The sequence below is a fragment of the Rhizophagus irregularis genome, chromosome 23 (assembly GCF_026210795.1).
Source record: "Rhizophagus irregularis chromosome 23, complete sequence".
NCBI lineage: Eukaryota > Fungi > Glomeromycota > Glomeromycetes > Glomerales > Glomeraceae > Rhizophagus > Rhizophagus irregularis.
Genome location: NC_089451.1, coordinates 1,129,616 through 1,141,960, shown reverse-complemented (window position 1 = coordinate 1,141,960; position 12,345 = coordinate 1,129,616). Strand labels below are relative to the sequence as shown.

General features: G+C 25.8%; 2 protein-coding genes across 2 annotated transcripts; both read right to left on the bottom strand.

Moving 5' to 3' along the window:
* Positions 1-3,706: 3,706 nt before the first annotated feature.
* On the bottom strand, positions 3,707-5,096 carry OCT59_015220 (uncharacterized protein; the record flags this gene model as incomplete). The annotated part of the gene is made up of 3 exons (XM_066139868.1): positions 3,707-4,528; positions 4,593-4,606; positions 4,925-5,096. 3 exons carry the CDS (start codon positions 5,094-5,096, stop codon positions 3,707-3,709), a joined length of 1,008 nt encoding a protein of 335 aa, XP_066002701.1.
* Positions 5,097-6,025: 929 nt separating this feature from the next.
* Positions 6,026-8,518, bottom strand: OCT59_015219 (uncharacterized protein; the record flags this gene model as incomplete). Its single annotated transcript, XM_066139867.1, has 10 exons — positions 6,026-6,078; positions 6,169-6,263; positions 6,332-6,386; positions 6,467-6,651; positions 6,744-6,781; positions 6,981-7,095; positions 7,161-7,357; positions 7,445-7,613; positions 8,120-8,175; positions 8,240-8,518. 10 exons carry the CDS (start codon positions 8,516-8,518, stop codon positions 6,026-6,028), a joined length of 1,242 nt encoding a protein of 413 aa, XP_066002700.1.
* Positions 8,519-12,345: the final 3,827 nt, after the last annotated feature.

Here is a 12,345-nt window from a genome sequence, read left to right as displayed (position 1 = left end):
TAAGAGTGTCTTAGAGAGAAAAATTGGTTAATTCTTGAAATTGGCTGGCAAAGGTTTGGATCAAGCGTGAAATTGACTGTTTTGTCCATCTATTGTTGCAAAAAAAGAGGTCTCTTGTTAATTAACAGTACTAATGGACATATATACCAATATTCTTTTGTAGCCTTCATCCAGGTACAAGCTATTCAGTCGCAATCACGCGGTTGGACGCATGTATGCATGACACTTCGAAGCAATCCCTAATATATAACTATAGCTAGTCCTTTTCGTGTTAACGCATAGTAGACCTCCTCGACACAGACCAATACTCTCCCAGAAATAAACTCTTTCCACTAAACTCCTCTCCTACACGTATGTTGAATACGGAGGATTTGCAAGTAATTCCTGGGGCGTAGTATCCCAGCATCCTTTCTGTCTAATTAAGTAATCCACCCAAACTTCCGAGCGGGCTTAATGATCCCCATGCAGCAAAAAGAGGCGTGTGTATGTGAAAACAGACTAATACCAATATTGGCGAATACTTAACTTTAAATGGAACGAAGTTTATTTTCTTTTCAGTTTTTTTTTGCGAATTGGGTATTTTCTTTTTAGACCGGATTACTAAATATGATATCAATTTGACGTATTTCGTAACCTTATCTTGATATTAGACATAACAATTGATCAATCGATCATGTGTAAATTCAGTGTTGAAGGTCAAATATACGTAGGGGCACAATCCATTTTATAGGATATTATAAAATTTTCTGTAACTAAAAGTTACTTTAATTCCCATGATATAAACTATTTTTTTTTTATCTCGATCTCGTAATTATCATATTTTTCTTATATAATTAATTACTCTTGATCCGTTTCAAATATCAGAGTCATTAATATTTATCATCATTTTATGTTTCACCAAATAAAAGAAAATTATATATATTTTTTTTATTTACTATACTGTATATCTGAATTGAATCAAATCATTTTATCTATAAAAACTTTAGGAGATAATTGAGATATAAAAATAATAATTAAACAATAGTCTAAAATATTAATTTCTGAAAAATCTGAAAAATGTAAGATCATTTATTTATGATATTTCAATTCCGAATGTAATTTCAGATAAATTACACGTGAATTAACTGTATTATAATTTATATTAATATGAAACCGAATAACAAAGTTAAGATTTATATTTATGGAATTAATAATTTGAAATATTTAGGGCCTTTAAAAGCTTTAAATTTTTACATTTAAGTCTTGAAATCCATATAAAGAAAATTTTAATGCTATCATTAACATTATAGTTAATTTTGAACACTTATTTTTTTGATGCAATTAATATGACAAAATTTCCATTTGATTGATATTGCACATAATGCAAGATTTTATTTTTTATTACACGAGTGATATAACTTATTTAATCCTATGAACACATTAGAATGGATAAAGTAATATGAGATAGTAAGTGTACCAATGAAATAATCAAAGGATATAACATCCATGGAATATTCAAGTATTATTTAACAATTTTTGTTATTCGAATTTTATTTTTATCAATGGTAACAGGTAAATTTATAACGAATTTCTTTTGTTTGTATACTTTTTTTTTTAGATGAAAATAATAACGGTAACAAAATTTTATTTCGGTAGTTTTTATATTGGCCGTTGTACTGAACTAGAGAATTTTGTTAAGGAGAAATAGGGAATTTTAGTAATATGTTAAGCTTTTAGTTGTTCTTATATCTAAAATAATTATATTTTTATTTTTTTTCCGTCTATACACTTCTGAATATTACATTATCTAAAGATTTTCAAGTCATTTTTATAATTGAAGTTGTCATTCAACAATCATTTTATTTTAAATTAAACCGAAACCGCGAAATTATTTATTAATACGATGTTCTGTAAAATACTCAAAACGTGACATTTATCATGTGAAAATAAAGTCTGTGATACATCGTCTATTATAAATATATTTCGGATTATCATGTATTTGACCCGATCAGATCATCAGAATGAAACCCCTAAAATACGATTTATGACCAAATTCATTGTCAATGTCCATAAAAATTATTCTATGAATTACAATATCCTTTTGGTCACGTTATGGTTGTACCAAGAATCATTTACAGTATCGGCTAGTCGTTCCAAATACGTATTCGCTCCATAATGCTTTATATATTAAGCAACAGGGCGGACATACCCTATATCACATGTTGATCATTTGCCGATCATAATAAATGTGATATCACATTAACTTTGAAGCCTTATCTCAAGCCATAAATGTTCTAAAAATTATATTTAACTGTTTTGTTTAATAATTTAGGTTATCAATAATTAAATATAAAAGTATTGTAGCAAAATAAAATGTGGTTCCAAATTTAGCCTTAGGTTGAAATTTTCAATAATTCACATATATGCTGATCATCTGCTAATTTGACTTTGAAGCTTCGGGCCAAGCCACAGAACTTCGGGCCAAACTTGAAACTTTCACAGTATGCTATTTAGGTATTCAAGAATTTGTGGTTAAAATAAACCTGAATAATTTTTGATAACCCGAAAGTTATCATTAAATAAATGTTTACAATTATTGTAAAATTAATATATGTCTGATATTTGACAAAATCTTTATGAATTATTTTAAGAACTAATTTATTAACAATAAATAAAATAAAATAAATAAAATCGAAATTTTATACATTATTATGTAGAATTTGTGAAAAAATTAATTCAACGGTATTTTTTTATGTGATAATATTGAACAAGTGATCGGCAAAATGATCGGCAATATCGTGATAATATGGGGATGTCCGCCCTGTTATATTAAGCGTTGTCTATCAAATAAATTTCTCGATCACATGATTATATAAGTGCAAACCTTCTGTACAGTCGCGTCGGAAAGTATCGCCCGATTCACTATTACATAGTAAATTACATATAAAAAATGAATACTGAGTTTTAAGATTAAAACAGCTCTTGCAATTTAACCTTCCCAAGGTTCAAATATTGTTATTTTAAAGAATATTATATTGGCTTTATAGTGATATAAAATTTAGAAATAATTAATAAAAGAAATATAAATATATATGCAGCTCATTTTTATATATAAATTTTATTTTTCGGATCTAAAACATATAAAAAAAAACTTTTTTACCTTATAAATAAAATAGCTCTTGCATTTTAACTTTCCCAAAATCCAAACATCAATATTTTAAAGAATATGATATTGGCTTTAAAATGATATAAAATTTAGAAATGGTTATTAAAAGAAAGTTGAATATGTATATAGCCTTCTGAAATTTTCAATTTTTTATATGTTTTACTATAAAATTTGAATCGGGCGATACTTTCCGACGCGACTGTACATGTATTTGTCATTAGACTCATTTATTCATGTTATTTGCATATGACTTATGGCATTAGATAATTTATTTTTAAAATTTATTGGAAATCGACCTATATTCTAATTAAAAAGTATATTTTATAAACTTATGGTGATAAAATATAAGTAGAATAACAATTTTATTTATAATAAAATATGAAATATATATATTATGCGTTTAATGATAAGAGACAAATGAAGACAAATTATCATATAGTCATAAAAATAAATAAAATAATTTAATTATTTTCGTACAAAAATAAGAATTTCGCAAATAATTATAATATATTAAAATGTGATTTTATGAAATCATAAATCAGAACTACCAATCTATCATAATCAATCAGCATTTTTTGGTTCGGATAAATTGTCAAAATTTAATAATCTACTTGTATAAATAGCTTGAGGATGTATTGTATATGTAAAATTTTCAGATTTTGCAAAAGATGGAAGTTTTTCATTAAATACATCTGCTTCATTAATTTGTTTACAAATTTCACTGTCTTTTTTATAATAGACTAAATCATACCATTGATCAAATATTTCTTTCAAATATTTTGTAGTTGGTCTTTTTAATGAATCTGCGTCTACACATTGTTTAGTTATATCTTCTATTAATTGAGGTACTTTTATATTAAATCCTGGTCTTTGTCCCTGACAGATTTTTATTGCTAATGACTCATCATGAGCAATATCATGGTAGGGAGGTAATATATTAAATACTTCATATATAATAATCCCAAAGCTATAAACGTTACTTGCTTGGATATATTTTTTTTCTCTTAAAACTTCGGGGGCTACATATGGTAATACTCCATAGATCTCGTAATTCTCTGATTTGTTATTTGCTGGTTTACATAATCCTAAATCAGTAATATTTGTAGTGGAATCACGTAAACTGTTTAATATATTCCCACTATGAAAATCTTGATGAATTAATTCCTCTTCATGAATCTCATTAAGACCAAACGCAATATCTCTTAACATGCCAATTTTCTCCCTCCAACTAAAGGAATCGAAATATTTACTTAATCTTTGTCTTAAATTACCATCAGTTGCATGTTCCAATACCATCATAAAATTATTTGTTTTAGGATCTTTAGTAATACCATAAACTTTAATAATACATTCTGAATTATTCATTCTGAGGTGTGTTTTAATCTATTATATAATAAACAATTAGTAAAACATATTATATTTATAAGTTAATTAATAAAATATTTACCTCGTCTAAAAATTCTAATGTTGAATTATTTAAACATTTTAAAGCAAAAATCGTATTTCTTTCATCTCTATTCCATTTACTTGTTACATGATTCCAACTATATATCCATCCATCTTTCCAAATTGCTTTATATATCATTCCAAAACCACCTTTAGCAACATATTCAATATTTTCAAGTCTATCATTTTCAATCCATTCCAATTTTTTCCAATTATTTTGTGCATTAATTTGAGATTCTTGAATTAATTTATCAATATTAGAATTTTCACTTGTCCAATTTTTAAAATTTTGTTGAAATCGTTTAGCATTACATGAATGACACCAAATATTACCCGTATTAGGCTGTTTACATTCATCACATAAACCATACTTTTTATAACATTCTTTTAATTCTTCTTTTAATATTAATTTATTAATTATTAATTCTTGTTCTTCGGTTAATATCCGAAAATTAAAATCTTTTATTTGTTTAAATATATTGTCACTGATATAATTTTGTTCCATGGGGATTATGGGGTGTTTAATAAATTATATATAACAAAGATTCTTTAACTTTTAAAATAGGCTGAAATGCAAGAAATAAAATGGATTAAAAATTTAAGCCGACAAAAAAAATAAATTTTTTTTTTTGTGCATCATTTTACAAAGTATTGTGTAACTCAAATCACGAGTTATATAAAGGATCTACATTTTCGCAACTACGTTAAATCATCTACATCAATTATATAAAAAACTTTTGAAACTTGAAAGACTGAAATGAAATATAAAAGTTTATTTTAAAATTAAGGTCTGAATCGAAAAGAGGATAAAAATTTGATGTAGACCATATCATGTAATAGAAATAGCACAAACCATTCGTCATCAAGTGGTAAGTATTCTATCTGTTACGTACAAATTCTTTCTCATTCTAATATATATATATATATATTCACACTACTTTATTATGATGTCAAAAATTATGGATGCAGGTTTTAAGAGCGAAAAATATTATATTTTGATATCATTTATTGAAACCCTACAATATACTCTTTTTCGGAAATCACATGCTTTAAAATAATAAGACAATTGTAAAATAAAAAAAAAAATTTCTTAAAATTTATAGTATTATTATTAAAATTTATGATACGTGCTAGTTTGAATGTTATTACTTATTCTAAATTCATCACAAGAAGCTTGACTATCGTAACAAATTAATTCATTGCAAGACTCTTGACTAAAAATTTAATTTTTATTGGACGAATTTACAAAATATTTGTTAATCAAATAAGTTAGGTTCTTTAATTTATTTAAACGCAAATTATGTTTCTTAAAAATGAACGATAATTATTATAAACTGAGCGTGTAAAAATCAATAGTTTGATACACAATTTTTTTATATAAAGAATATTTAACTTTTGTGAAAAATCCTAAGTCTATGATTAACTAGTTTACAATTACCACCTGGACTTCAAAGAAGCGATTATGCTAGTTTTAATACGTTTTCCTACTTTAAATATTTTAAATTTGATTAAAAAAGAAATATTAACGTAAACAAAAGAAAAAAAAATAAACATCGTCAAGCCAAATAAATATTTACCACTATCGCTTTGGGTTTCAGGATTTAATTCCTTATTGTTTCGCTTTTTTAACGAGATTGAAGAATTTTGAATTGTTATGTTTTGTGATAATAAACTAAATCACAAATTAATATCAATTAATTAGTACACAATATAATACATTAAAAATCTAGCTTTAAATACCTTTTAATGTCTATATCAAGCTCTTTTTCTTTCGAAATATAATTATAATTATAATCTAAAGTAAATAACATAAATTTTTAAAGATTATTGTATATATTTAATATTTTAATCACAGTTAATTTTTTTTAGTAATACCTTGCTTATTACCAAATGAAATTGTTGAATATGAATTTGTGGATAATTTAGAAATTAAAGCACTTAGTGGCCTACTTGTATAAATTGCCTCCGAGTGCCATTTTTCGGCAAATTCAGGACCAATCTTCTTTGATTCTATCAGTTTCTTTCTTATTGCTTCGGCTTGATTATAATCTATATTATCTCTAAGGTAAAAACTATCAAAACTATACTGAATGTAGCTCATAGATGGTCTTTTTTTTGGATCAGGATCCCAACAACTTTTCATTAAACTAACATAGTATTCCGGTGTATCTTTTGTAATCTTGGGTCGTTCTCCATCAAGAATTTTATAAATAAGATGAATATCATGTTCAACATTAGCAAAAGGTTTACAACCTGTTGTAAGTTCCCACATAATCATACCAAAACTATAAATATCAGACTCTTTAGAAAATGCAGATCCTTTAAATATTTCTGGTGCAATATAAGGTATAACTCCATATATATCATTATTTGATGATTTATTATTTACGGCAGATTGTGATAATCCTAGATCCCCAATTTTCCAATTATCATATACATCTAATAATATATTTCCACTATGAAAATCTCGATGTATAAAATTATTTCCATGAATATATCGAAGTCTAAATAAAAAAAAATTAATAAATTAAATTTAAGAATATAATGAACACATTTAAAATATAAATACCCCATTGAAATTTTCTGTAAAATCCTTAGCTTTTCATACCACGTAATAATTGTAAAATTCTTTTGTAAATACTTATATAAATCTCCTTTTGACGCATAACTCATTACTAATATATAATCCTTTAATTCAGGATCTTTTGTATAGCCAAAAACTTCAATTATATATATAGATTGCGAAAAATATTGATTTGATTTTAACTATTAAAGTTAAAAATTTAATTAAGGTTAAAGATTAAATTATTTATTTAGTAAAAGTCACTCACGAAAATATTTAAATATATTCACCTCATTTAAGAAATATTCATTATTATTATTAGAATTTTCAATTCTTTTTAAAATGACAGTTTCATTATTACTTAACAAAGTTGCTTTATATATAATACCGTATCCTCCTTTTGTCATTTCTTTTACATCTGTAAATTGAGAATATGATATCCACCTAATTGGTTTTACCCTATTATATTTTTTAAACATAGAATATATTAGAATTACTGGATCAAAATATTTTTCAGTGGTTTTTACAATATTTGCAATATTATCAAAATATAAGCCTCCATGTATGGTCTCATTAAAAAGGATATCTCTATATTCAATGACGTCTATAATAAATGATATTCTTTTACATTTTTTACATTGAGATTGGCCTGTAGGCCCAAAAATAATGTTTGTTGTTAAACAATATCTGCATCCAGTATAAAAAATGAGACAATATCTACAATGCTTTTGACAATCTGATGTAAATATTAATAATGAATAACATAAGTCACAACTCAAAGTATTATGCCACCATGGTAAGTAAAGAATTAAAATTTGCTTTTTAACTAATGTTGATTCTACCCATTCAAATGAAATTAAATAACAATCAGAGCATAATTTAAATTGCTTTATAATATATTTATCCGCCGTTTCTTGAAATAATGACTTCCCACATAATTTACAATGTTTTTCCCTTTCAGTTACCTTATTGTATATGTCAAGAATATCGTTATCAAGATAACATTTATCAAAATATCCTTCTATTTGTTTAAAAAATGAAATCCTCAAACAATTTCCACAGAATTCTTTATTACTTTGTGGTACTTTTATCTTATTTATCTCATGTCCATTACATTCAGAGTCTATTGTGTAATAATATATCTCAAAATATATATTATCATCAATTATATCATTAATATAACGCGATAAACATTTTTTGCAATATTTTTGCCGAGAACAAAGAAGCGTCTCGATATATTTTTCTCCACAATAAACACAACTATGCTGACAACCAAAAGAAATAAATTGAATTGGTATCGGACTAGATTTTAATCTTGGTGTTGGGTCAAAAAAATTTTCATCATTTGTATTTACAAGTTCCATATTAATATGTATAACAATAAAGGATTTGAAAATTTCGAACGTATTTTATTTATATTTATTTATATTTTTATTGTATCTGAATGATACAGTTTGAAAAGATAGAACTTTCTGTCAGTGATACAGAAAGTATTTCTAGATTTCTCATGGAATTTTCAAATTATTATGGAAAGTTCGTTTTAAATTCAGAAGTACTTTATCGAAGAGCAAATGCATGATTAGTAATACAATTAATGCATCAGCTTTACTTATTTAGTTGAGATGCATGATGATCAACTAGCGGAAGTATTTTTTAAGTATTGGCGTAATTATTAAACATTCCATCATAGAAGGTAATGATGGAAACAAATATGATAATAAATTAAGAAAGGAAATAAATAAAAAGTAAATGAAATTAACAATCGAACAATGATTTTGAACAATAGCGGATAAAAAAAAATTCTAAATTAATTAATTGCCGGTCACGGTACAAAATTAATTTGTAGATCCGGCGCAGATTTTATATGAATTACGTTAATTGGCATATTTTGATGTCCACAAGGTCACGTCTAAATGTAACGATGACTCACCAATCAATAACATTAAACGTGAATAAGCCACAAAAAAAAATTTTTTTATCGTTCGATATAAAATTTAACTTGTTTACCTTGGAGGAAGTCACCATTCCACCTTATATTTTAGTTGAGATTTTTTTATACACGAATTTTGCAGATTTTACGAGGTTTTTTTTACACTATTGAATAATATATTATTTTCTTCTTTACCAAATTAACAAAATAACAAAAAAAAAATATTTTATTTTATTTTTCTTTTTTAGTTTTTTTTTTTGCACACCTTGATCCTACCGGTTTTGGAAAACACACCCAGGTAATGTAATACCTTTTTCTAGCAAATTTTTGAAGTATTTATATTGTTGTGACGTGTTTTTAAGATAGTGCAAACACCATTCCAGTGCAATAGTATTTAATATATAAAAGTCCGTCGAAATTAATTATAGAATTAAGAAAAAATTTATTTCTCACCCATATAAAAATTGACGTCTGCTGATCATTTGCCGATCATTTCCAAAAAGGACAACATAATTTTTTGATAAAAAATATAATTTGCACCAAAAAAAAAAATAAATAAATATAATTAGCTACGTATAGCCTTCAAAATCATGACCGATAGGTAATTTTGACTGCTCTGCAAATTTACTTAAAAATGGTATTTGTAGCCTTCCTTAAGGTATTGACATTTTTGACAATTTATGACTTGGGGGTGAGGAATAAATTCACCCTTAAATTAATACTGTAAAATTTCGCAAATTATCAAAATTTTTATGATTTTTCTAAAGCAAAAACATCATTTAGGGGTATAGTACTTCCCCAAATATATCAAAAAATATTCGTAATACCAATTTTTTGTGCTGTTACTAGTGTATCATTTTAATATTATTTAAATAATTCTATAAAATATTCCTTGACGTTTAGACATTTAGTAAATAAATTGAATTGTGTAACGCTAAACACATGATATACTTATTATGGGTCATGTGTAAGTTCCAATGGCAATCGGTGAGATTTATGTTGCCTGCGGCCTAATTCAGTTCCGGGTTTATCAGAGTTTTTTTTATAATAATAAAGTACACCAATAATGTAATACTTATTCTAAAAAGCAACCTGTTGACTGAGTTAAAGTGATGATTGTAGTATTTGTGAGAAGAAATTTATGTCATTATTAAGTCACTATATTTGAAAATATATTATATCATTAATCAAAGATTTACTGTAATATCATATTATTTTTGGAATCACTAAAGGAAATAAATAAAAAAGCATGTCATGTTATTAAAAGAATGACGTTAAATGAGCAGAAATTTTAATTTGTTGGTTTTTAGTTATATTAACAATAATTATTTTATTTGCAAAATTTTTTTTCATGAAGCATCTTAATAAATTTTAAGACAATATAAGTAAAATCAATACTTTATATTACCACAATGAAAATAATAATGAATTACCCCTTTTCATGAATATCACTAAGGACTTCTGCAATCCTTTGTATAATATTCAAACCTTTCATTCTATTTATCCTTTAAACGATGCTTTAAATTATCATTTCCTACAGATTGCATTACCAAAATTGCATTACCATCATCATAAAATTATTTGATTCTGGACCTTTAATAATGCGATTTAAATAACTTGAATTATCGTATTTTGCTGTTAACGTTAATAAGCACCCTCAAAAATGGGGGTTCCTTAGTGTACGGTGAGAGTGTACGATATTAACGTACGAACTGGCCGGACTTAACGTTAACGCTTTCACGTGAAAGTGCATAACTCCTAAACTCGGGCCGGTTCGTACGTTAATATCGCAATCCCCACTGTACGAATGTACGTTAAGGACGCCCCTAAAAATAAGCACCCGGCCAGAATTATGAATATTTTAGCCAGAATTATGAGGATCTTGGCCGGCATTAAGTGCAAAAAATGGGGTGCTTATATACCACAAAATACGTTAATTGAAGTAAGTGATTCAATTTAAGAATCTATAATAAAAAGTAATAGTCAGTTTAGTATTTATAAAGGACAAATTATAAATAAACAAAAAGTTTACTTCTCTTAAAAAATTGGCTATAATATCTTGTGAGTTACTAGTCCAATTTTTGGATTTTTTAGCGTTACATTATCTACACCAATCAAACCAGTTTTAGGCTGCTTACATTCTTTACATAAACCATTCTTTCTTTTAATTCTTTGTTTAATATTAATTTATTGATTAAACAAACTTTGTTCATCTTTTAATTTTCGATGTCTAGTATTTAATTATTTGTTCAAATACATCACAACTGGTTAATTTCTTTTAATAATGTGACATCAATTTTATGCTGAAAAAGCCAAGAAGCATATTATGGTCGTACAGAATCGATCAGCAAATCAAAGCGTTTGAAATTTAAATACTGATTTAGCTTTATCAACGATCATGAAGTACTGTAATACGTTGATTTGAATATAAAATATTAGTATAATATTTTCTAATTCATTCTTAATTAATAATTTATTTAATGAGCGGATTCGTTATAGTATAATATAATATTAAATTAATTATGCTTTATGAAAGGAAAAAGGAAATTTAACTGCTGGCAAAATATTATTTCTTTAACTTTTAGAATAGGTCAAAATACAATAAATAAAAAGACTAATAATCTAAATAAACTTTTTTTTGTGCATCATTTTACAAAGAATTTGTAACTCAAAACCAGGTTCACATTTTCCTTAACTAAAAAAAAATAGTTATTTGAAATTTGATAATATTATTGGAATGAAAAAATTCAATGTTAGGTATCATTTGACGGATTAAAATATAAACTGATGTTTAAAATGAATAGTTAAATTTGTAGCTAATCATTTATTGCATCTTCAGAAGATCATTGCTACGCTTAAAGGTACATCCGGATCATCTAGAAGTTAATTGTTGCTATACTAAAGAATATTAATTTTTCCAGAATCTAATTGTTAGTACCAAGGACACTTAAAGAATAATCTAGTAACTTCACATAATATTTTAAACGATGTTTCAGAACGGAAATCTAATAATGATGAATCGGAATAATATTTTAAAACTAGAATACAAAAAAAAGCCATACTTAGTAATTTTTGCTGGTATACGAAAAATTTTACGGTGTTTGTACTTTGTACTGTACATCCTAGGGACTTACTATGTTAAATATACAAATTTTCAAAAAGTATTTGCTTTCATTTATGTTTCATCCTATCTAGTATTAAATGATCACATGATTTCAAGCTTCTCTCACCAATTACAGTATGTGGCCAACAGACCAGACG